At 31.4% G+C, this 24,207-nt stretch overlaps 1 protein-coding gene across 1 annotated transcript; it reads left to right on the forward strand.

Moving 5' to 3' along the window:
* The first annotated feature begins 203 nt into the window (after positions 1-203).
* Positions 204-23,763, forward strand: LOC113550264 (MOXD1 homolog 1-like). Its single transcript, XM_026951995.1, has 10 exons — positions 204-542; positions 10,043-10,198; positions 17,629-17,805; positions 17,905-17,988; positions 18,445-18,730; positions 19,966-20,246; positions 20,729-20,854; positions 21,200-21,384; positions 21,720-22,047; positions 22,825-23,763. Exons 1-10 carry the CDS (start codon positions 204-206, stop codon positions 22,987-22,989), a joined length of 2,127 nt encoding a protein of 708 aa, XP_026807796.1. The 3' UTR covers positions 22,990-23,763.
* Positions 23,764-24,207: the final 444 nt, after the last annotated feature.

Raw genomic sequence — 24,207 nt, forward strand, 5'->3', positions numbered from 1 at the left:
GGGCTGAGCGGTGGTAAGGGGGGGGGAGGCAAACTGTCGATTGCCCGGCGGGTGGCTCGATGACGAGGGGAAACACGGCGGCTGCGGCTTCGGCTCGGTCGGCGAGGGGTTACGGCGGCGGCGGCGGCGGCGGACCGGGCCAGGTGTTCGGTTCCGCCGAGCCGGCGAACCAGTATGCCAGTCAGTATGTACGCGCAATCGCCATGCCCCGGACGTGTGTGTTGTTGTTGTTGTTGTTGTTGTCGTGCGCCGGTTGTGCGCGCGCCGCCGCGGCCACCGCGGCCACCGTAGTGTCACCGCCGTCTTTCCGGTCGGCCAACCTGACGGCGGCCGGTCTGCTGGCCGCCGCCAACTACGGCAAAACGGTGTTGGCCGGCGACGAGATCACCGTGGCCGCCCAAGAGTACGCCGACTGCGTGGTGTTCCGCGTGCAGGCCCGGACCCGCGGTTACGTAGCTTTGGGTTTCGTCGATCCGATCGCCCCGTCGGTGGACGTGCTGCTCGCGTGGGTCGACGACGACACCGGTACCGGACACGCAATGGTGAGTTTCCTCCCGACACGGGATGACTTCTAATATCAGTAACGGGTACGTTGTAGGTCGTGCTTTTGACGAGGAACAGCGTGTCGCATGTAGGCCGCACGTCTCCTCCGGCTTATTTATTTTTGTCTTTTGAGTTCTCGCGATTGACCGTTGAAACGATAATGCATATTTTCAACGGTATTTTTCTGTGTGAATTTTAATTTTTCACGCAAGTCCAGTTGATCGATAACTGTAAAAGCTACGGCGTAGAAGAAATGAAAGCACATAATCCAACGTCGCGGGGTTATTTCCGTCGAAATGTTACGGTAATAAGTAGATAACGGCATAGGTACGTAATACATAACTAGCATCTGTGGTAAATGTAAGAGTATATGTTTTTTTAACTATGAAACGGTCTGAGAATAGAGAAATGCATACACCCTCCTTTCAAAAAAAAGCTTAGCACACCACTGATTTATAGTTGTGGAGAGACAAAGGCTCGCGAGAATAGAATTTATTCCCTCTCGAGTCGAGTATAAACCGGTGTCAATCCTTGTACTATACATAGTTACCTTTATGAAAATGTTTCGCGAGGGTGCCATTTGAGAGGGGAGTGTAGAGTATACTTTGGCACCCCTATTTGCGCTGCGTCGTTTTGGCCTTCCATACAATTTATAATAAACGCGTCGGCGACCTATGCGTAAGAGATAAAATATGTTATGGAAATTATAATGCGTATAAAATAATATGTCTATGGATTAAGTTTATTTATTATTTATAGAAGTATAATATTATTAGTATGCACGACAAAAACTATTTCCAACTTCCGGGCTTTCCAATTTTATTAAAATATTGAATGTAAAACCACATGTGGTTAAAATACACGTGTACACTATAGTGAAGAAAATGTGGTATGGTCATAAGAAAAAAAAAAAAAATTGGCCAGCTCAAATGTTTATTCACATTGCTATGAACAATTCAAACGGCGCCACTGTTATACACATCGTATTCGTTTTTAAAATATTAATAACAATACGCTACTGTTGCAGGCTCCCTAAAATTAAAATATTATATTTTCGTTCTAATGACTAACACCAACAGGACCATCGTCAATCACCATCATGTGATGTTTTCACTTTTTCGCTGTAACTTCCCCCCGACGGCTGGGTGTCACGTCATAATATTTTGGCAATAATAACGTAGGAGTAAAACTATTTTAATGAAAACGTCGCAATCGCCGTCGCTAATTTATCGCACGTAATTAATGCGGCGCGCCACGTTATCGGATTAATTACGAACAGTCCGATCCGCTTTGATCGTGACACGTCGGTCGATGATCTGTGCCGATAAACCGATGTATAATGTAACGAACACGTTTGTTTGGGACTCTGCTGATTTGTCTCCACCAAGCGGTTTTCTCCATCATTTGGTGTCCCCATTAAACGGATTCTATTGTGTATATATATATAATATGTCATATTATGACAGATGACAGATCGATATTTTGTATCGATGCTCTGAACGCTTTGTACTGATGATATTCAACTAGTACAACGGCCACTCGGCTATTTTAATCTTATAAATTATCAACAAGGATTATTCCTAAACTTGTTACACGCTTTCGACTACCACGAGCACCAAAGGCTCGTGGTTTTAGAAGGATGATGTCGAATGCTGATCATTGTGTGGTTTTTTAATCTGCTGTCGGCGGCGAAACAGCGCCGGAAGTACCGACATCACACACGTCGTGTTAGCGCACACCTTTGTTATTATTAGGTTCGTTAATCCGATATTTAGAGTACCCGTATATCATTATATTTTGTGGCACGTAATACCTTTATAATTTTGAATAACAGCATTGTCGTTGTTCCTCGTAGAATATCTGTAAACTGCGTATAAAATCTACCGACATAACATACACTCGCGATATGCTCTATCCACAAACGAGGTACCTATTGTTTCTAGCACATTGTATTTAGTGACAAAGAGTGGTGCTATAAAGTATAATAATGTATAATTCAATTTTGTCGGAAGTGTTTGGTGTTCGCGTTGCTGTACCAGTAAATAAAAAAAAAAAACAGTACCTACACTTTTACGTGTATATTATTGTAATCGATTGTTGAGAAAACTCATATTGTATCCAACAGCTAATATAATAGTGTACGAGTGTATGCAATTTGTATAATATCAACTGCATTTTATCATTTTTGCTTATTTCAATATTTCAATGTTTATTTACCATAATTAGGCATTCATTCATTATTATAATTTATGAGTTACCTTTTTATAGTTGCATACTTAAATAGAAATGCAGACAAACGAATTTGCAAAACTTTTAATATACATACTACGTACATAGATACCTTAATATCGTTAATTAAATTTTGTTGGTACATAAACTGCGCATAATACAATATATATTATAATGCATACTGTATTTCAGGGATGGGCAACTCAATGCTACTAGAGGGCCGATTTTTTTAAAGTGATAATCTTTTTCTTGTGGTATCGCCTCATGGCCATGGGGGTGAAACGTTTGCACAATACTTACCCCGAAAAGAGAGAGAGGAAAAAAATAAAAAAAGGTCAATAAACTTTACAATTGACATTTATATATGTTTATTTATAAATAATATAATATTAAGACATTTATAATAGTTCAACATTAGATAAGAACTCATATCTGCGTTTTACGATAAACATTATATCAATTTTATATTTTTATAAAGTAATTTAAAATGTAGCACGGGCCAATTAACACAGGCCATCAGTTGCCCATCCCAGCTGTATATAGATATTATTATTAGGAATCCGAAGATTGTTTACGTATTTTTTTTAATTTTGTATACCTTAATAAGTTCTAGTTTTATTACAATTATAACTTTTGCTTGTGAAAATCTCTAAGTGAAATTTAGTATTCACATTGCCATTTATCAAAGTTTTTAATAATTAAAATTCTATTAAAACATCAAATTATTTCAATAATAAGAGAAGTAAATACATTTTTATTTAAAAAATATATTTAAAGAAAAATATACAACTTAAGCATTATAATATACATACAACATACACAAACATAATTATGTGAGAAAAAAGTACATCGTTTCTGAAACTTATCAAGTTAAATCTGTCTTATATTTATACATTTTTTTCGTATATTTAAGTATTATTGTGTATTTTAGTTCTTAATGCATAACCGTATGATTCAGATATTCGGTAATTGACCTTATACTCCCAGTAGATAGGATACAAATACTGCAATACCCATTTAAAGATTTAAGTGATAACAATTTTTTTCTTTTAGTATTAATGATATTACAAAGTACTTCATAAATGTAAACTTACAATTTCTATTTATTATTTCATTTTTTTTAAACAAGTATTATAAAAACTCAGTTTATTTATTATAATAATACTAGATTTGAACGCGAATGTTTTTTCAAAAAATAAATAAAAACTTTATTTACTATTATTATTAGTTTTACAAAATTAAAAAACGAAAATCACGTATATATTTGGTATCTTTGAATATGGTTGTTAAGTGCCTACTGGCTACTTGGCTACTTCCATAATTGCATAAATTGTAAATATATATATTATATAGGCCTACCTATTATACCGATATAGATTAATGAACCATTTTAGGTTATAGAATTCTTTAGATAATTAGGTTATACAAATAAAAGTTATTAAGTTTTTCTTATTGAAATAAATAACGCATTGCAAATTTCAAGAGTTGCGAACATTGAATAGTATGAATTAAAATATACGTATTGCACTTATTTTTGAAGTAAAATAACAAACAAAACTTAACTTAAAGTAAGTTTAGTAAAACTACTAGATACTCTAGATAAATGTTTATATACGATGAATTATGATGTTTCGTATTCCTGTAGAATTTTAAATCGCATTACATGTATATCTTTATGGGCCTGATGGAATGCACGGGAGTTCTTCATGTATTATACACGTCCAAAACGTGCTTCTATTGGAATACGTCGTACTCTCATAAAATATACGACAACTTGTTAAACGCGTCTTAAAGCAATATTATTGGCGTGACAATCATTTTTATTAAGCAGGTATCTCTGTTTTAAAGGTCGGTAGGTAATTATTTACAAAGAGACTACGCTCGCTTTAAGTTGCATTACATATTTATATGTATTATTTTATTGTTATTATTGCAGACCATTAGACTAAATCTCTTGTTGAAAAAACCCTAACACTCCAGGCAATTATAGTATAATATAGTGTCTACTGAATATTATATGATATGATATGGTAAATAACATGATATATAACATATTTTTTTCTAATTCCATTTTGTCTGTTTTTTAGCTAGACTTTTGTTATAAATTATGATACTATAAAAGAAAAAAACAATGGACATAGTTCAGTTACTATCCGTACCTATGTATGTATTATAAGATAAAAGCCAGAAATTAACAATAATATTATTAAATATCAATCTCACGTTGTCTATTTGATTGCCAATTTGGTTCGTATTTAAAGCAGTGACGTAAGGTCGTGAGAATCTACTATAACTATCATTTTATTTTCAACTCGCTAAAAAAAAAAAAAAAAAAAAAACTAAAACTATACTGCAGAACAATAATTTTTTAGTTTTCACACATTAAAAATGTCACTATTTAAATTCAAATAGAAAGAACTAATGTTCTAATATTATTATTAAATGTATATATTTTTTTATAATATTTTGGTGTATGCACAAATTGTATATAAGTAGTCGTATATAAATAATGCATAAATGTATTACTTACATAAAAAACCTATTTCTAGAGTTATAAATTTAATATATTACAAAACTTTAAAATATATACTTCATTTATAGAAAAATGCAAAATCATAATATTTAAAAAAAATATATAAAAATCTATCAAGTGTAAAATATTTTAAATAGGCATATAAATATATTAAATAATTTATAGTATACTAAAAAAGTCTGTATAGTGTAGAAGAGAATAGTGACTAATTTTTTTTAATATATTTTATTATTATTTAGTTACTTAAATCATAATAATATAAAATATTTCAGGGTACAATAATATTGTAAGTATACCGGGCCATTGGGGTATAAAGGTTTGACATCATTTTTAATATTAGATTATAATACATAAATTATTATGTTTTATGTATACTTGTATTTTGTGTGCATATTATTATGGAGAATTAAAATCGGTTTGCCAATATAATATTATAATAATACCATGCCGCTCCCATAGACGTGCGCTGTTTAATAATGATAAACACAGTACAACGGATTCGGGGACGTGCAGTCGTCGTGGACGTCTTAAGACCTCAGTTTTTTTTCTGAGAGGAATATTTTATTCAGTTTTTAAAAAATAAATGGTGTTTTACGATAATGAGAGAATTGCACTGATATCCGCACTTATGCATATTATAAATAAACTTAACGAATTCTAACTGTGCTTGAAGGAAGACGCACGATTAGTCACAGCTAATGATTATAAGTTATAACTTTTAAGTATCTCCACGACCACGTAAGCCTTATAATTAGATAGATGGCTTAATTTTTTTTAAATAGTATGAAACAATGTATTTTGCGTTTATATAAGCAATTGTATTCACTATAGTTAATCGATTGCGCGATTAAACGGAATTCACATTTTTTTTTTCGCTTTAGAGCATTATCATAAAACCTTTATGTTTACCGTCTAAATATTAATTTATATATAGGTAGGTAACCTATAAAATAAACAAAATATAACAATATACTTCAATAATTTTTTAATTAAACAATCTAATATTTCTAAACTGTAAGTAATATATGAAATATTAATATTAATAATTAATAATATGTTATATTATTCTATCAAAAAATTAATTGTATTTAAAATGTGTACTATAACTTATAAGCTACGATATAATATATTAATATCATAATATCAATATAAAATACAAATCGATATATGATCGCAATCATTTTTTTTATATACGAGTATAAAAAAAAACAACTAATCTTGTGTTTACTTTAATCGGTCATAACAATAACATGTTACCTATTAAATTATGAACATAAGCAATTACATTATTTTAATTATTATAGTTCTATCTCTTGTCTACGGCGCATGTTAGTTTTATTTTTGGAACACATTAAGTATGGTATTAAAAATTTACAAAATACAACACAATCCTCTAGCAGTTTCATGCGATATCATGGCTTTCCCGCATACCACGAGACATTCTTTTGATCCAAACAGCCCCCGCCCAACACCGTTCAGCACCTGCTCGATCGTAAAACGTTTTCATCGTGAGACTCATTTAATTGTCCTAGCGTCACCGATTCACCTTCAGAGAACATTGCGCAGTTCGCACGATATAATAATATATACTGTAGGTAAACATGATAATGATATTATTATAATATCATAGGAAAAAAAAATATATAATTATTTGGGTTTGAACTTTCAAATCACCTACCCTGTACAATAATATTATAATATGATAATATTATGTAGTATATTATATAGTTACTAGGCGTGTAATCAAAACAACAGTCATGTATTTTAAATTATTAAGATATTATGAAATAATTTTTAAACTTTAAATCAATATACAGTGAATGCGTGTCGTGTTATTGTTACCAAAAATAATATAAAATCATATTAAAATTACAAGTAAATTAGGTATTTCAATAACCTTCATAATACCTACGGCTACTTTATAATATAGCTTAGTAGGCATTACTGTTGTTTTACGAATAAAACGACAATATTTTGATTGGAACGTAATCACATGTGCTAGACGATGTCAGTCTCCGCGGCTATTGTTGATAAATAATACTATTTTAGGTATCTATACGATTCTATACGATTGTTGTGCATCCGGAAATGAATGTGATATCTACAGCCCTACCTACCTTACGCTGTACAGGTACACGTGTATAATATATCATACGCATTATATGGGGTGAATACGACTATATTAATATACACTGTCCGTCATGTAAAGTTTCCATTGGCTCAGAAGATATTAGATTTTATTGTTATTATTTTTCTGATTGTTATTAGTGAGGAAAAAATAACCACTTGTTCTTCCGTCATGGTGTATTAATGGCGGTTTTAAAAAGGGCACGCGCCAGTCTCGTGGAACATCAACACCACCAATGCAGGTGCTGGATGTAATCACGTCCGGTAATTTTTCGAGTATATTTTTTTTCTGTCAAACCTATTTGCTTGTAACGTATTTTAAACTCCGTTAATTTTTCAATGCCTCTTTGATGTAACTACATAAGTATATCAAATTCAATCAACGAATTTACGACAAAACTATATATTATTAGAATTTCCAATACTAACATGTTTAACTAAATTTTTCCAATATGTTAGCAAACTTATTACTAAATTTTAGTATAATATAAATGTGAATTCTAACAAAAAATATTATTTATAATACATATTGCATAAGATACTATTTACAATCCGTTGAACAGTAAAAACTTAAAAAAAAATCAAAATATTTTTATGGAGTTAAAATACATTTGATAATCTCATCGTTTTTATGATAATGTTAACTTGAGCTTTATCTGATTAAAAAGTATATCTATATACGGGAATTCTCTCAGTACTATGGCGGCAAAGCATGACAATGTACCTAAACATTCATTGATCCCTTTCAATGTAACTGGTTTTCGTATATCCCAAACCCAACAGTTCCCACGAGATTTGTTGATCGCGTTACAATACCTGGGGTCTTTTTCTCGTGAGAAAAATTTTATAATTTTATTATTGTTTTGAATGAATTCGGTGTTTTTTTTTTTTTATTATTGTTATTACTATTACTTTACATTTGGTATTTAATACAATTTATGTAGTAATGGTTGACCAAGTTTAGCTATTCTGCTTTGTTAATTATTCTTGATAATAATACTTATTTTTTCACATAACTAAATTTGAAAACAGAAATCTTTCAAGATTATTTTACATTTAATAAACTATTACCTACATACTCGTAAATGTATAATAAAAAAACTATATAGTAAATACATTCTAATATATAGTTTTTAATTCAAAACATACTAAATAAGATAAATGTACAATTGTATATTTACATATGTATTTATAAATTGGTACAATTAATTATATATGTAAACTTTATTATAATTTATTAGAAGGTACTACATTTGTTTAAATGAAAGTACTATGTAGATATCAAATTATACATACGAAAATATCTCGTAAATATTTTATTGAAAAAAAATTGACAAGCATCTTTATTATACTCATACGAAAAAAAATAAATCACGTTTACCGTAAATTGAAATAATATGTAACATGGTCAATTACATAATTTATATATATATAATAATATATTCAAAGATAAAATCCAACAATCAATTAAATACATGGACATTTTTTTTACTAAAAGTAAAGATTAAATAAGAACTAATAATAATAAGTAATCGATTAAAAAAAAAAAAAAACATTGAAACTTTGAATAACTCGATCCAATGTTTGTTAATTATAATTTATAATTTATAAAATATAATAAATATACTTAATGTAGCTAATTATAGTCAAGTAATACATCTATATACTACATTACTTTATAATTTATAAAAGAATATTCGCTGAAATGTGTTGACATTTTGACAACACCAATAAATAAAATAAAGTAAGGTACTAAAACCAATCAAAGAAGATAGTTTTATTTTTTCGTTGAAAATAACGGTCAAATATCACGTAGATACACTTATGTTTATTGTTACCTATATGTTTTTTTGAATTTAAGCTATACGAATGCAAAATATTTAAATTCCGGTTTTGTTCTAATTATATTCCTTGTCTTGTGATGTATCACCCTCCTATATCATTAAGTATAATAATGAACATTAAATAGCATATGTTTGCCATGTATGAATAATTATATAAGCACTTGTCAGTTGTTACTATCTTGGAATCGACTTTGTACTAAGGTATTATTATAAATTACATAATAATATATATTTAATTTGGTATCAAATATATAATGATACCGTACCCTTCAGTAGCTTGCGTGGGATATAGAATTCTTAATTTTATGTTTTCAAGTTAAAACGTTACGATGTAGATATAGTTTTATTATATCGGAGTGTATAAGTTATACTTCATACTATTAATAAAAAGTGTAGATATATTATATACTTTTTTTAAATAGCTATTTAATAACTAATAATATTAATATTGAACCTTACCAATGTAAATGTTTTTTAAATAAACTTCATATGGGTAATTTTTTGTTTTCATACATTTTAACATTTTTACTATCTACTTATATGTTATATCTAATAGCTGGACTCTTAAATGAAATTTATAGGCAGGTAATTGTTATACACATTTTTATTATTAGTTTTTTTTTAATGTATTGATTTCATCATAGTAATAATATGTATATAACAGTCAAATTAAATATTTAATACATATATACCTCTTTTTAAATGCGTCACGCGATATGAATGAAACCATGTGTTATTATTATTATTATTATTATTTGTTTCACAGGATATGCATGGCAAAACTGAAACAGGTCTAACACCGGAAAAGGATGTGAGCCAGGACTACGAACTACTGGCTTCCTTCCAAAATGGCTCTCATATATCCGTCGTCTTCCGAAGGGCTTGGGACACCTGTGACGCACACGACGACGTGGTATTTGGGGTATGTATTCGTAATTTTAAACCTGTATTTTTTAAGATATCGTTCGAATTAAATAATAATTTATGTCCGTCGAGGGTGTATAGGACCATAAAACCGGTTGTATTATGTAAAAATAACTTTGAATAATAGTAATAAAAACAGTAAATTACTTAATGAATTACTTAATAATGGGAATCTGTTGAGATAAGCTTGTAGGTTGTTAAATAGTTTTATCGAATTCCCATAGCAATATATTTTTCAATAAAAATGCATTTGAAAGAATTGTATACCTAAAAAATAACGTAAGGTAAGTAACATGCAATGTGTATATTTCCCTCGGAACACAGATTATAACTTACTGTACATGTATAATACAGTGTGTTCATTACTACATTATTTAATGTAGGTACCTAAAAAATTTTTGTTTGTTAAATTGTGTCAAAATACTTAATGGTTTAAATATGTTAAAACATTACAACATTATTAAAAATGTATATAAACCTTGAGAATTATATATATAATATATATTTTATTCATCATATTATATTGGATAATCAAAAGAAAAAAAATTTCTCATAAGATCTGGTTTGTCTTCTACAGGAAAATGACATCGGGGTAGGAGAAGTTTTATCATAGGTTTAGATTTTGTTTTCACCGATTTTTAAATGGAGAACTCTCTTTTTTTATTTAGATTATTGCAGAAGTCTTTGGATTGATTGACAATTACCATGTTGATAGGTAGAGTGATTCCGTATTAATATTATATAGCTCTTTACATTAGCAGGAACCAAAAGAATTTTAGTAATAAATAAATGAATTTATTTTTGTTTGGATCGTTTGGAAAGTAATGTATTCATAAATATACCTATCATTACATTAAATATGTATATTATATTTAATCTCGTATAAAATGTTCATACAATATGCGTATAAATTTAAAATGGAAATTTATAAATCTCAAAATAGATAGTTATCTATAAACTATAATATTCACAATATTTATCAAAGACTTGTGCAATAATAGCCGATAACAAAAAATAACAATAACAAAATTCAATAGTTGATAGTTTGTGTCGGGTTTAAATTTACTCGAAAAAAATATTCAAAAATATGTGATACGAAAAAAAAACGTAAAACTGTATTAGTACAAAAAATGTGCTTGAGTATCTTATGGGGTATCAACGGATCCGAATTTTTCTTCCCAGATAAACGATGGGAATTTCGGGTTTCAATACATCGTTGTCGGTGATCTTTAAGAAATCGCGACGGTTAAGAAAAGCGTAGTAGATTCGAGCACCGAAAACGACAAAATACATCGCGAATATATAATACAAATAGTATAGGTGTCGGACGTAGGCTTTCGACGAGAGTAACGACGATTTTTGGACGGCCAACAGCACTTCTTGCGTTCGGTTACCGTCGACAAAACACGTGTAATTACCCGAGTCGTCGCCTGTGAGTCTGACCAAGTACAACGTCCCGAACGTGTCCACCAATGCCCCTGACGTGTCGTCGGCGGTGGACTCGGTTTCGGTCAACAGAAGTCCATCTTTTCTCCACGTCACCTGATCCATAAAAAGACGCAAAACTAATCAGTTAAGAAAAACAATGGACAAGATTACAGAATTAGTGAACAACGATGTATCGCAATAATTTCAATAAACTATATGAACAGCTGATGCTACGATTTGTTATACCTATAACAAGCAATATGCTCGTATTTTTATGAAATAGTATCAATATCTGTTCTGGAAATTATTCTGTAGGAAATGTAAAACTTAAAACCCGCCAAAATCAAAAAGTATTTGTTTAAACTATACATACTACGTTGTAGCCACAGTCACATGGTATCTGCAAGTTATCCGATAGTACATAAAACTGTGCGATTTTTAATGATTAAAAAAACAGATATTTTACAATTAACATATTATGCTATCGGTATCATAATATACTCGCATAGTCATGTTCAACAAATAAAAATAATTATGATTGAGGTGTTAATCATGTTTTTCTATGCGCTAATAAATGTAACACCCTTTTAAATTATTGCGTTAACTAACAATTGGAAAATATGACTTTGGAAATGTCATAAACTCCCAACGTATTATAGTCATTACTAACGTTATAAAACAATCAAATAAATCGATAAAAACAAATAAAGTAAATTATGACATAAAATGTAATAAACAAAACAATTAATACTAATTTTTAATTAGTTTAAATACTTTTTAAGGGCCATTTCCACGAGTAATGTGTAAAAAACAATTCGAAATTGGACTGTTGCATAAACAGAAGAAGGAACAATTATTAAACAAATTAAAATAAATATTGAAGATTGTGATATAAATGCGGTACTAATTACTAATACAATTATACATAAATTATAAAATATCGATAACGATTTACAGCGCCACGTTTGCACAATACTCGAAATGATTATGTGATACTCGTCCACGGAATGGTCTGTTAAATATATGGTTTTGCCTACATTTCCATTAAACATAGTTCAATAATTTCATGTCTCCGTTCACAGTTATCAATATTATGGTTATCATGTAACAGTAACAGACGAAACAATAATTAGTCATCAATCGACCAGATAATTAAGGAAAATCGCTGTCCCAATATAATTATTATTATTAAGTGTTTTATTTCGAATCGTTAGGCTTTTGCGGTTTAACGACAAACGAAATGTGTACGATAATGATTTCGATAAATATCTATATAAAATAATAATAATAATAATAATAATAATAATAATAATGCGAAGAATGCACGCGCTCTTTGAGCGGTTTCCGCGGTATTCGTTGTATTTAGAATGTGGCCAAATGCATTTTGATTACCACTATAATATAATACGCTCGACGCGGCTGTTATTGCTGTTAATATACAGTTTGGCTGTGGTTAAATTTACAGTGTATCTGCCGTTTGACTATATAACAAGTATTTTTTTTTTTTAGGCGATTCTTTATTTTCGTACACTTAACTGCAATGTTACATCTTGAATGTATGTATTCAAGATGGAATACTGATAGCGCGTGCTGATTGAAATAAGATTTTATTACTGTGTAGGATAAAATAATTGGGTAGATATATCTTTAAAGTCGCGTTCGCCGCATACAGTTGAGCAAATTTAAATCATCGGTATAAGATCTACAAAATCATAGCTCTGTGCGATAATGATTTGCTGAAAACGTCGCCAATCCTATCTCCTATAAAACACCACCTTACACATCATATCATCACAGACACGGATCCAGAGCAAGATCTGGGGGAGGGGGGACAACAATAGTTTATAGGTACCAACTTTATTCATAATTTAAAAATGTAGATCTGTAGAATTATAAAAAAATTGAGAAATAACATGTCTGGGGGGCCCGGGCTCCCAGGCCCCCCTGGATCCATCCCTGTATCATCATATCAAACCAAGTATAATATTTATGGTTTGTCATCAGCTCTCGAAATCGAAGCGATATGCTTGCCTTTTTATCGGCGGTTGCTTCGGCGCACACCAATGTCAAACTAGACCCTTCCTCCAGCACAAACGTGTTCCTGTACTTGGGAAGTCTGCGCTTGTTCGAAATCTGACAGTAGGCGTAACAGGTTTCGGAAAGCAAAAAGTCGGGCAACTTGGACAGTTTGGCTGCTAGACCGGGCGAAACCGCCATCACCGCAGCTGGTAGTCTGATCGATCTGAAAACTCCAAAACAATTCGATATAATAAAAATCGTAAACGGAAATGTTGTACGGTCTATTATCGTTTGATTTGCATTCACCGAAAACCCCTTTAATGGTGGAAATAAAGTCATTTATGTATATTATTATAACGTAAAGATTGCATTCGGTTTTTGTAAAATCTTCTATTCAAATATTACAGTTATATTATTTTTTCGATAAGGTTATATTATTACAATTTTGATGGTAAACTCTGATTTTTTAAATCTATTTTGTATGGATTTAAATTTTATTTTTTTCACCTCCTCGGATATGGAGTATTGATGCGAGATTAGACAAACATTTTTTGAGACTGTGATAACATCGTATACCGTTCACATATATATAATATTACCTACAAGCCATGCGGATACCATCGTCAAAACAGATCCGACAAGCAGCCCTTCGGTACCGCTTGCCCGCACATCCGTCGCACGGGCCCCATGCATCCCAGTCCACACCAATTTTCCGAACTCGTGGAAAAGCCTTTGTGACAGGCGTTAAGTATCGCGACTCGTACTGCGTCCATCCTGCCATCGAATCGGCCGTCACCGCCGTGACGTCGGCACTGGGCCGTCCTCCTGCGTTTGTCGGTAGTAGGTCGAGCGCAAACTCGACGCTTTCGTCGGTCCCGAGACCGGAACACGAGTACCGACCGATGTCGGACGAAGTCAAATTCCGGATTACCAGACGATGATCGAGCATCATGTACACTCGGTTCGACTCAATCGGTTCCGACATACCCAGCACTACTTCCTTACGGCCCACCGCGGTGCCGTTTGAGTACAACATTCTATTTCCGCAGTAGCAGTGGCCGTGGATGAAAACAACCACCATCAAGATTATTATTATTACGACTATATTATATAGCTTATATAATTTACAATAATATGAGATAAATGGATCTTTTCTAAGGATTATATTATTATAATAAGTATATCCAGGAAGTAATTTGGCAGGAAAAGTAAATATTATCACGTATAATAATACAGAAACCGCATTAATTTAAAATCGTAAGTTTTAAAGTATAGGTACGTATTTATAATATAACAAAACCGAACTGTACACTTTTTAGTTCATGTATTAAAAATTTTAACTCCCCCCCCTCCCCCCCGAAAATTGATCCTGGATACGTCCTTGTTGTGTTGGCGTGTTATTTAGTGCACATCGTAGACTAGCGCATCTGCAGGTCAGACGACTACAGGTTTCGTTATACGTTTATTATGTCATTTCTTCTGTACACGTCTAAAGCTAAACTATTGCACTTATGTTGCTATAGTAATATTACAATATTATACCTGTGCGAAGTATACCAAAACCGGGCCTGGCCTTTATCCCTTTCGCCACAATAGTTGCACAAGAATGCAATGTCCGAGCCCAGAGGCGCGTCTACGATTCTAACTCGATCTTCATTGCGTCCTTCTCGAGACTCGACCCAAGGCCTGTCTGCGCACATTTCTCGTAGATGACAATCATTAAAACTGCCGTCTGATTGCACGAGCTCGACGACGATGGTGGCGGTAACGGAGAGGAAGAGTAACGTTTCTTCGACCATGCCAACGACGGGGCGGTGGAGGCGCCGAAGAACGAAAATATAATTTATGTTTTGTTCCCTTCACCAAGACATAAAACTATAAGCAATACTATAACGCACAAACCGTATTATATGCAAACGTGGACATTATGACGACGTGATAGGTACGTTTTCTTGGCAACGGTCGTCGCGCGAACGTGATATGAATGCGCCACGAGGAGTGTCACCATATGATATGATATAATATAATATACCTAGTCAGTAATATTAATACTAATAATAATATCATTCGTTTCGGACCGGTACGTCTTTACAAAACAATTGATGCGGTCGATGGCCTTCGATCTACATAAGAAGAGTTTGGTCAAAGTGTATAATGCCGTACAATCATAATGATATTATAATGAAATACTTAATGTAGATAGGTTGTATAGGCATATACAATATGGCGTGACTCGCGGTTGATATCATTGCAAATAAAATTAGCATATAATATTATATTATTTACGTCTTGTTACTTGTACATTACAGTGATTAAGGTATATTATGCGGCCATACGTTTAAAAACATTTGTCTATACATATTAATATATTATAAAAATGTATCTTTTCAACTGTTCACATAATAAATTATTCTTAAATAAGTTTTTTAAGAATAAAATATCACGTTATACCTACGTTGTATGCATAGATAAACTTATTTCAGGTTCAGTTATTTATACAAAATAACATGAGCCGTAACCAACTGTATTAATGAATGGTACCTACCTATACATTTTTAACGTTAGATTTGACTTTTGTTAACGCTTATCGCTGAATACGTGAATTATACATGCAGGATTTAATAAATTACCAAGATGTATTATTGTATATTTTTTCTTAAAATAAATATAATTTTTGTACAACTTAGATGTTAAAATTAAGTATATACGTTTAGATGTACTAATCACAATCGTTTATGATACAAATTTATCATCATACCGTCCTATTAAAATAAGTGCCTACTTACATAATATATAATCACCACTCACCATACGCTTTATACAATACATGGCGAGTATGGACATATAAATAATATGGTTTAATCTCACAATGCCTGCGGACCGGACAAGTCGACAACACACAGTAAAATGCGAATTTTGGTTTAATTTAAAATCTCGAGAAACTAATGTGAAATAATACCTCACATAGTTATTATTACATAGCATATTTTTTAGTTCGCCATAATATACTCATTAATTTCCGAGTTTCTTGAACAAAGTATAACCACTAGCTATTATACCTTCATAAATTGTTTTTTTTTAAACTAAAATTATTTTTGTTATTTTTAATATTTATAAATTATTTGTTCAATTAAAATAAAACTATGTTTATAATAATAATAATGGTAACTACCATTCTATATATTGTCTATATTTACATTAATATGTACAAAAGAACATATATATTATTTATTTCATCTGATGAATTCCAAAGAATCGTGGGAATTTTTATATTTAAGTTTAAAATGTTTAAATCACTAACGTCTATCTAAGACGAATCTGTGTAAACTATACGGAAAAAAATAATTTTAAGCCGAGATAACAATCAGGGATGCCCTGTAATTTTGTTCACATATAAGTACTTATCGAAATGCAAATATCTAAACAAATGTATAGCGGGTACTGGTACATTGTATACTAATATATTGTATTTTCAAATTCTTTACGTTTTATCTGTTGTGTTTTACATTAATGTCATGTATCTTAAATGTAAACTTTAGAAACGATTTGTATGAATGCGTTGGATAAAAAAAACAAATTTATTATATTTTTTAGACACTTTTACTGTTTTAATCCAGTCCCTGCTCTTCGGTAAGTTTAATTAATCTTTAAGAACATTTTCAACGAAATAAACAATAATTACAACAGTAGATATAAATCTAATAACTTTAATAATATAAATTATTATAATTTAGGTATAATTGATACAAGTATGCGGACAAATTTTTATAAATTATAATATACACGTGGAAATATATGTATTTTATGTTGACGGATTAATTATTAAGATATCCAACTACATAATTATTGGTTAAAGGACTAAATTATTTATTAAAATCTGATCTATTTCTAATGAGTATACAAACTGCTGATTTATAATAAATTAGTTAAGAGCAAATGTAATGGGAAAAAATATTGATAGAAATTTGTGTATGTTTGTAGAACGACACGATGCGTATGTTTTGGACAATGAGCGATCGAGATCCGATCGATAGACAATATACTGATGCATTGAAATTGGGCAGCTCATGGAAAGGTACTCAGAGTTTCCATCCGAAAGGTCCAAAATTCAAACCGAACACGGAGAACTACAAGAGATGGGACGTCACCATGGATAACGTAATCAAATGAACATAATATAACTTAATTAAATATTGTATTACAAATGAAATCGTATGAGGTTTATTAATTTTTATTTTTTATTACTTTCAATTTTAGTTACGTATTAAAGACGACGTTGACACTTTATACTGGTGCAAAATTTTCAAAGCTCCGATCTTTAAGAAAAACCATATTGTTGGGGTGAGTTTATAATATTAACATTTGATAATAAAAAACTTATGTATTAAACCAAATACGTCCTTCGGGTTTATATTTTCGTTACCTATACTTGGAATAAATTCTAACAAAATCACATAACGTAGTTACTTATACGCTTGTTACTGTAACTGTACTATATTTTAGTTACGACTTTTTTTAATTGCATTTAAAGCCACTAGATGTCAATTTTTGTGTATTTAATCTTAATAAAATTATACGCAGAATAATATTATTTACAATATGACATCAAAACCTCATTTTTGATATTTTTGAAGTTACTGCTTTTCGCAGTACCGGGGTAGTATACGTCTATACCCAACGCTGAATTATATATATATATATATCAGCTACAATACATATTTCAACAATTGTACATTATATTTAATTACATATACATATACAAATGTTCTGAAATACGACTTTTGATCACTTCTGCAGTTTGTGCCTTTGCTGAACGACGACACGCGTCATCTTATCCACCATATGATCGTCTATGAGTGCTACGGTGGTTCGGACATTATGGAAAAATACGTGACGTTGAAAGGCGCTCAGTGTTACGGCCAGGGCATGCCAGACGACTGGAACAAGTGCGTATCGCCGGTGGTCACGTGGGCGATGGGCTCGGACGGGCAGTTTTTGCCGGATCACATTGGCGTGCCGATTGGCGGTCGTGAATTGTACTACATGTTAGAAGTGCACTACGATAATCCCACGCTGAAAAAAGGTATAATAACAATAATAATACGATAACATCGATATTATATTATATTAGCTGAACGTGCACGGCGTTTTTACTCCTTTTTAACACAGGCTGTTTTGATCAAATATAAAATAAAGGTCTAAAAATAACTGTGTCCAATCGTAATGATAGTTTTTCTTGAGTCAATTAAATTAAACATTAACGTAAGTGTTGAAAAATAAATAGTAGATACCTAATAAAAAGTAGCCTATGACACTGTGATCTAGTAGCCTATGATCTTGCTGAATCTATTGGTGAAAATGTTATAAAAGTCGGTCAAAAACTGTGGATTTATATAAGAGCTATCCATTTTAGACTTTTAGTTATGTAGCATAGCTATTAATTAAAACTAAACTTCCTAAACGGCATTACTCATAACAATTCAAATACGTAATGCCAGTGTATTTACTCTGCCTTAAACTCCGTTAAACATAAACTACACATATCTTTAACATATTCATATAAGTGGTTTTGATCGATTATAAAATATAGGTCTAAAATAATTATTATATTCAATTTTAATGGTTACTTTATTTTCTGTAATTAATGGCAACCATATAAAAATAAAAATATCATTTTTAGAGAGTTACTCTTTGAAATACGAGATTAAAAAATTATTGGTATAGAATTACTTATTTACCATTAAATTTCAAAACCATAAGTACGATAGTCTTGTATGGCTTATACACATATACACGCACAAATTGTTTTTTTACTATACTCGTATCGCCTATTATTGATTGTACGTGTATTTCAAACAGTTTACTTTACTGAGTATAGCAGGTTTCTGCTGTTTAATGTCTTACATTTGTATATATTGGTATTTGGTATAGCTATTGAATACATATAATTGTTTCAGTATTATTTTTTTTCAACTCGGAGCCGAACACAAAATAATATATTATAAAGGTTTTTAAAAGTTGACATTTTTTCTCGAAAATAATTGTTTTGGAAAACTACGAAAAGCTAAACATAAATAATGAAATATTAATATTAAGTATAGTCAGGTAGATGTCAGTCTATAATTAGAACTAGGGTTTTTATTGAAACACAAAATTATATGTTTTTTATTATTGTTAAAATATTAAAACAATCATCGTCGCGTTTAATAGGACTCTATTTTAGTATTCATGAACCATATGACAGTGTTTATATTTTACTCGCATATATATATAAACAATAATCTATTATCGCCGTTTTTATACGATTTATTATTTTAGTAATGGACAACTCGGGCGTTAGAGTGTACTACACGGACGTTTTGCGCCCCAACGACGCCGGCATCATGGCCGTAGGCATGGCCGTGTCGCCGATGCACATCGTTCCGCCGAAGCAAGTTGCCTACAAGACGGCCAGTCTATGCGACAAGGACTGCACGAACGTCATATTCCCGGAAAGAGGCATAAAAATCACGTCCGTCCTATTACACGCCCACATGGCGTCCAGGCAGCTCAAACTCCGGCACGTCCGGCACGACCAGGAAATGGCTACCATCGCACAGGTATCTTATGCATGATTATAATAGTATTACTATAGTATTAGTGAATTAAAATAGAGTTAAATCTGGATATCCGGGTATCCAAATCAGAATTCCAACCAGACAGTATATTATAATTTATAATACTCATCAGCACTTACGATCATTTATAAAAATAAATAGTTTGAACTTTTAATCTATTAAGCTTTATTAATTATCGTTAAATACATTAATTTAATGACTATTCGTTTTACTTTAACACCAATTGTTGCAACGTTTTTTGCGAGTGATTACAAAAAGTTATTTTCCTAGATTCGATATTATTGTCTACTGTCTTGCCATATATTGTGTAGATTTCCTTTTCTAATATTCCCATTGTATTGTAGTAGTTTTCGTTAATTTTCGTACATGTTTGTCCATCATAATAATATGTCAATATACCTATATGTCCTATGTATTATAAATTTATAAATAAATATAATGACTATACATTATTTTATGTAAAGGACTATCGTTACGACTACGATTACCAACAGGCGAGAGAACTGTCTAACGAAGTGACTGTGTATCCCGGTGACGAACTAATCACAGAGTGCGTCTATAATACGGTCGATCGTCCACATTTAACGCACGTACGTATAATATTATTAACTGTTATTTATTAGGTGTTCAATACCTTTACGGTTTAATTGTAACTCGTTATTCCAATTACTCACGAGATTATCGTTCACTGACCGGTATATCGTATATACGTCACTGTATAAATATCGTTAAACTATCCACCGATAGCAATAGCCGGCTCAATGTATGAAAACCATATCGATGTCGTCGCTATAATGGATTTTTACTGCAATACCTGCAATCTACACATTATTGTAATTTGTAATATTATGTAGTATTAGGGTAATGAAAATACTAGTAATTCCGTGTCCGACGTATGGAATGTAATTTTAATTTTTACGTTGGTGGTTTTACAGGGCGGTTATTCGACCAAACAAGAGATGTGCTTGGCGTTTGTCACTTATTACCCGCGTACGCCACTGGCAAGTTGTTTCAGTATGACGCCGGTGCCGTTCTTTTTCGAAACATTCGGCGTCCAACAGTTCTTGGACTACAACATGGAAGGTGTAGAGAAAATCTTCTTAAAACTGGCTGACAGCACGTAAATATGATTCATTTACCATAAATAACGTCATAATATTTTATGTTTCTTTGTCGTTTCTTGTTGCGATTGAGAACATTTGCATAATAATATAAACCAACATCATTATAAATAAATGGATTAATTTTACTACATCAGCGGTACTCTTAGAAAGGCGGATAGACTATAATAAATTATAATATTCCGCTTGAAATTATTTTAAGAGCATTAGGTTTGGTCACTATATTTTCTATCATAACTTCACCTCCATACACAAACGCACACTCTACTCCTATCATCCACTATAAATAACAATATAATACGATGTGGAATTAATTAATTATGTTTTTTTAAAGGACTAAAAATCCGCCTTCTCAAACTACTACGACCACGACAACGGTGATGCCAGCGTTAAACAATGCGAAAATGTTGAATGAACTGAACCAGGCGCACATTGCTTATCTGATGAAGCCGCCATCCTTCACAATCGACGACGGCAACGAACAAAATTTGTTTAGGGATTTGGAAATAATGGAACCCGTCGAATTTCAAAACAAAACGTTTCAACAACATTTGGACAACTTGCCATGGGAAGATAGCTTGTTGACCAAAAATATCGAAAGACGATTGATCAATGGAAAACACATGACGTTCTGCCGGCTACACAACGATACGCTGGCCTTGGTAGGTTTCGTTTGGACGACTGCTTTTGTGGTGTTCTGTCTAAATTAACAGTCTGTGTCTGTCAAGAAAAAAAAATAATAATAATAATAACCTTGGTTAAATACCTACATTATTATATAGGTATTATCGTTTACTTCGAGTTTGGCCGGTATGGAAAACTTACTCGTTAACTTATACTATTGTACAATCGTATGATATATATATATATATATATAAATATACTATGAACTATGATAGCCTTTGTTTGAAATATGGGGAGAGGTGAGTGTCTTTTCTTTAAAAAAAAAATTCAGCGCAACCCTTTAGTTATATCTTAATTGATGACATTTAAATCTTTAGGTACGCACATTATTATTTAGACTTTTGGATTCTCTTATAATTATTTTTCAAGCGCTGGTGATCACAGACAAAGACAACAATCAATATAATTTTCTGACAATCTGACCACTGAGTGTTAAAATTCCAAAATTTTCATCATGTATATACAATATATACTGCTTACATTATACTATGTAGATACTTAGCTATGACACACGAGTTATGAGTAGTTTATTATTACAAATGTATAATCATATAAATTTATAATAGATCACGATTCACAACGGATTAGGTTTCTACTTAAAACTTATAATGAAAACTAGAAGACCAGAACATTTTTATACAACTAATCACTGATACGTTTTTTTTAAAAAAACCGTCGTTTTAAAAATATTAACATTATTATGAGGTAATGCGTCTATTATTCTGGCACTAATTTGTCATTTTAATGATTTTCAGATGATGAATACGTACTTGTTTCCGAACTTCACAGCGTACGCCGAACCAAAGACTTCAACTGTTGGATGTGTACCATTATCGAACAAATTCAAAAACTCTGCCTTTGCAGTACAAAGTTCCTACGTATTTATCTTATTAAATATCGCACTGATTTATGTATTTTAGGAACAATAATAATAATAATAATTATTATTATAATACCTACCTACATGAACCTCTCACACACCGTTATGGTCGTAGATTTAAGTACATTTTACCAAAGTCACATTTTTGTTTATATTTTGTAATTTTTTTTTTTTTTTAATAAACTTATCATTTTGAATTTTGTAAATAACATACCATTAGTGTTTATGTATAGATTTAATGGTTTCTACAATTCCTAATCCATTCAATTGACAGTTGGTCCAATATTAGTTTAATGAACTAATGCATCATACTATTTTGTGATATTTATTTATTTGGGGGGGGCTAGGGGGCATGCACCCCGGGCGCATGGTTTAAAGGGGGCGCCAAAAAAATTTAAATGCATAATGATAAATAAAATAGGGGGCGAATATTTTTAATTTTGCCCTGGGCACCAAATCTTAACAGCATGGCTCCGGCTGTAATTCACAGGACACAGACTTGAAAATACAGATTTTCTATCTCTTTCATCTCTATAGGTATATATTCCATGCTGTTTCTCTATAAAAACAATCAAATTAGCTTTAAATAAAAAATAAAATAAATTATAAGAGTTTGAGTCATGAAAATATGGTTTTAAATGTAAATAGACCTATGGACATGAGGACCAAACGTTGTGGTTTTTATTTTTCACTAATTCAAATAAACGCAATTGTAGAAACGCAGATGTTTTGGTTTTAACAATTTAAGTATTTTTTTTATGCTTATCTTTATAAACTCGGCACCTACTTATATACTATAAAAACACTTACATAAAATTAGTATATTATTATACATAATTATAAAAATCAAATCATGAGATATATGCTTAATTTTATTATAATTTTAAAATATGCCAAAGTACTTCTAGACTATAGAGTATAGATACTACACATTACACCAGTACAACACATGTACACTATAAATGAAAAATTGTTTATCCATTTCAATAGATTCTCAATACATTTATCTAGAACATAGGTGCATTACATATTTGTATGTGCAGTCAGTTTGGCTATTCTTATAAGTTATTTAAGAAACTGATAACTCAGGGTGATTATAAAAAAAAAGAATATATTATTAGAACCAAAAACCAAATCACCTGATAAAAAGGTGATACCTAATATTTTATGAACAAGTATTTTTAATCCATTTAATTTTTTCTTTTTTAATAGTATACGGTTATGTGTATCTTTGTATGTGTATGTGAGTACAAACTAC

The sequence above is a fragment of the Rhopalosiphum maidis genome, chromosome 4 (genome assembly GCF_003676215.2).
Source record: "Rhopalosiphum maidis isolate BTI-1 chromosome 4, ASM367621v3, whole genome shotgun sequence".
In the NCBI taxonomy this organism is placed as follows: Eukaryota; Metazoa; Arthropoda; class Insecta; order Hemiptera; family Aphididae; genus Rhopalosiphum; species Rhopalosiphum maidis.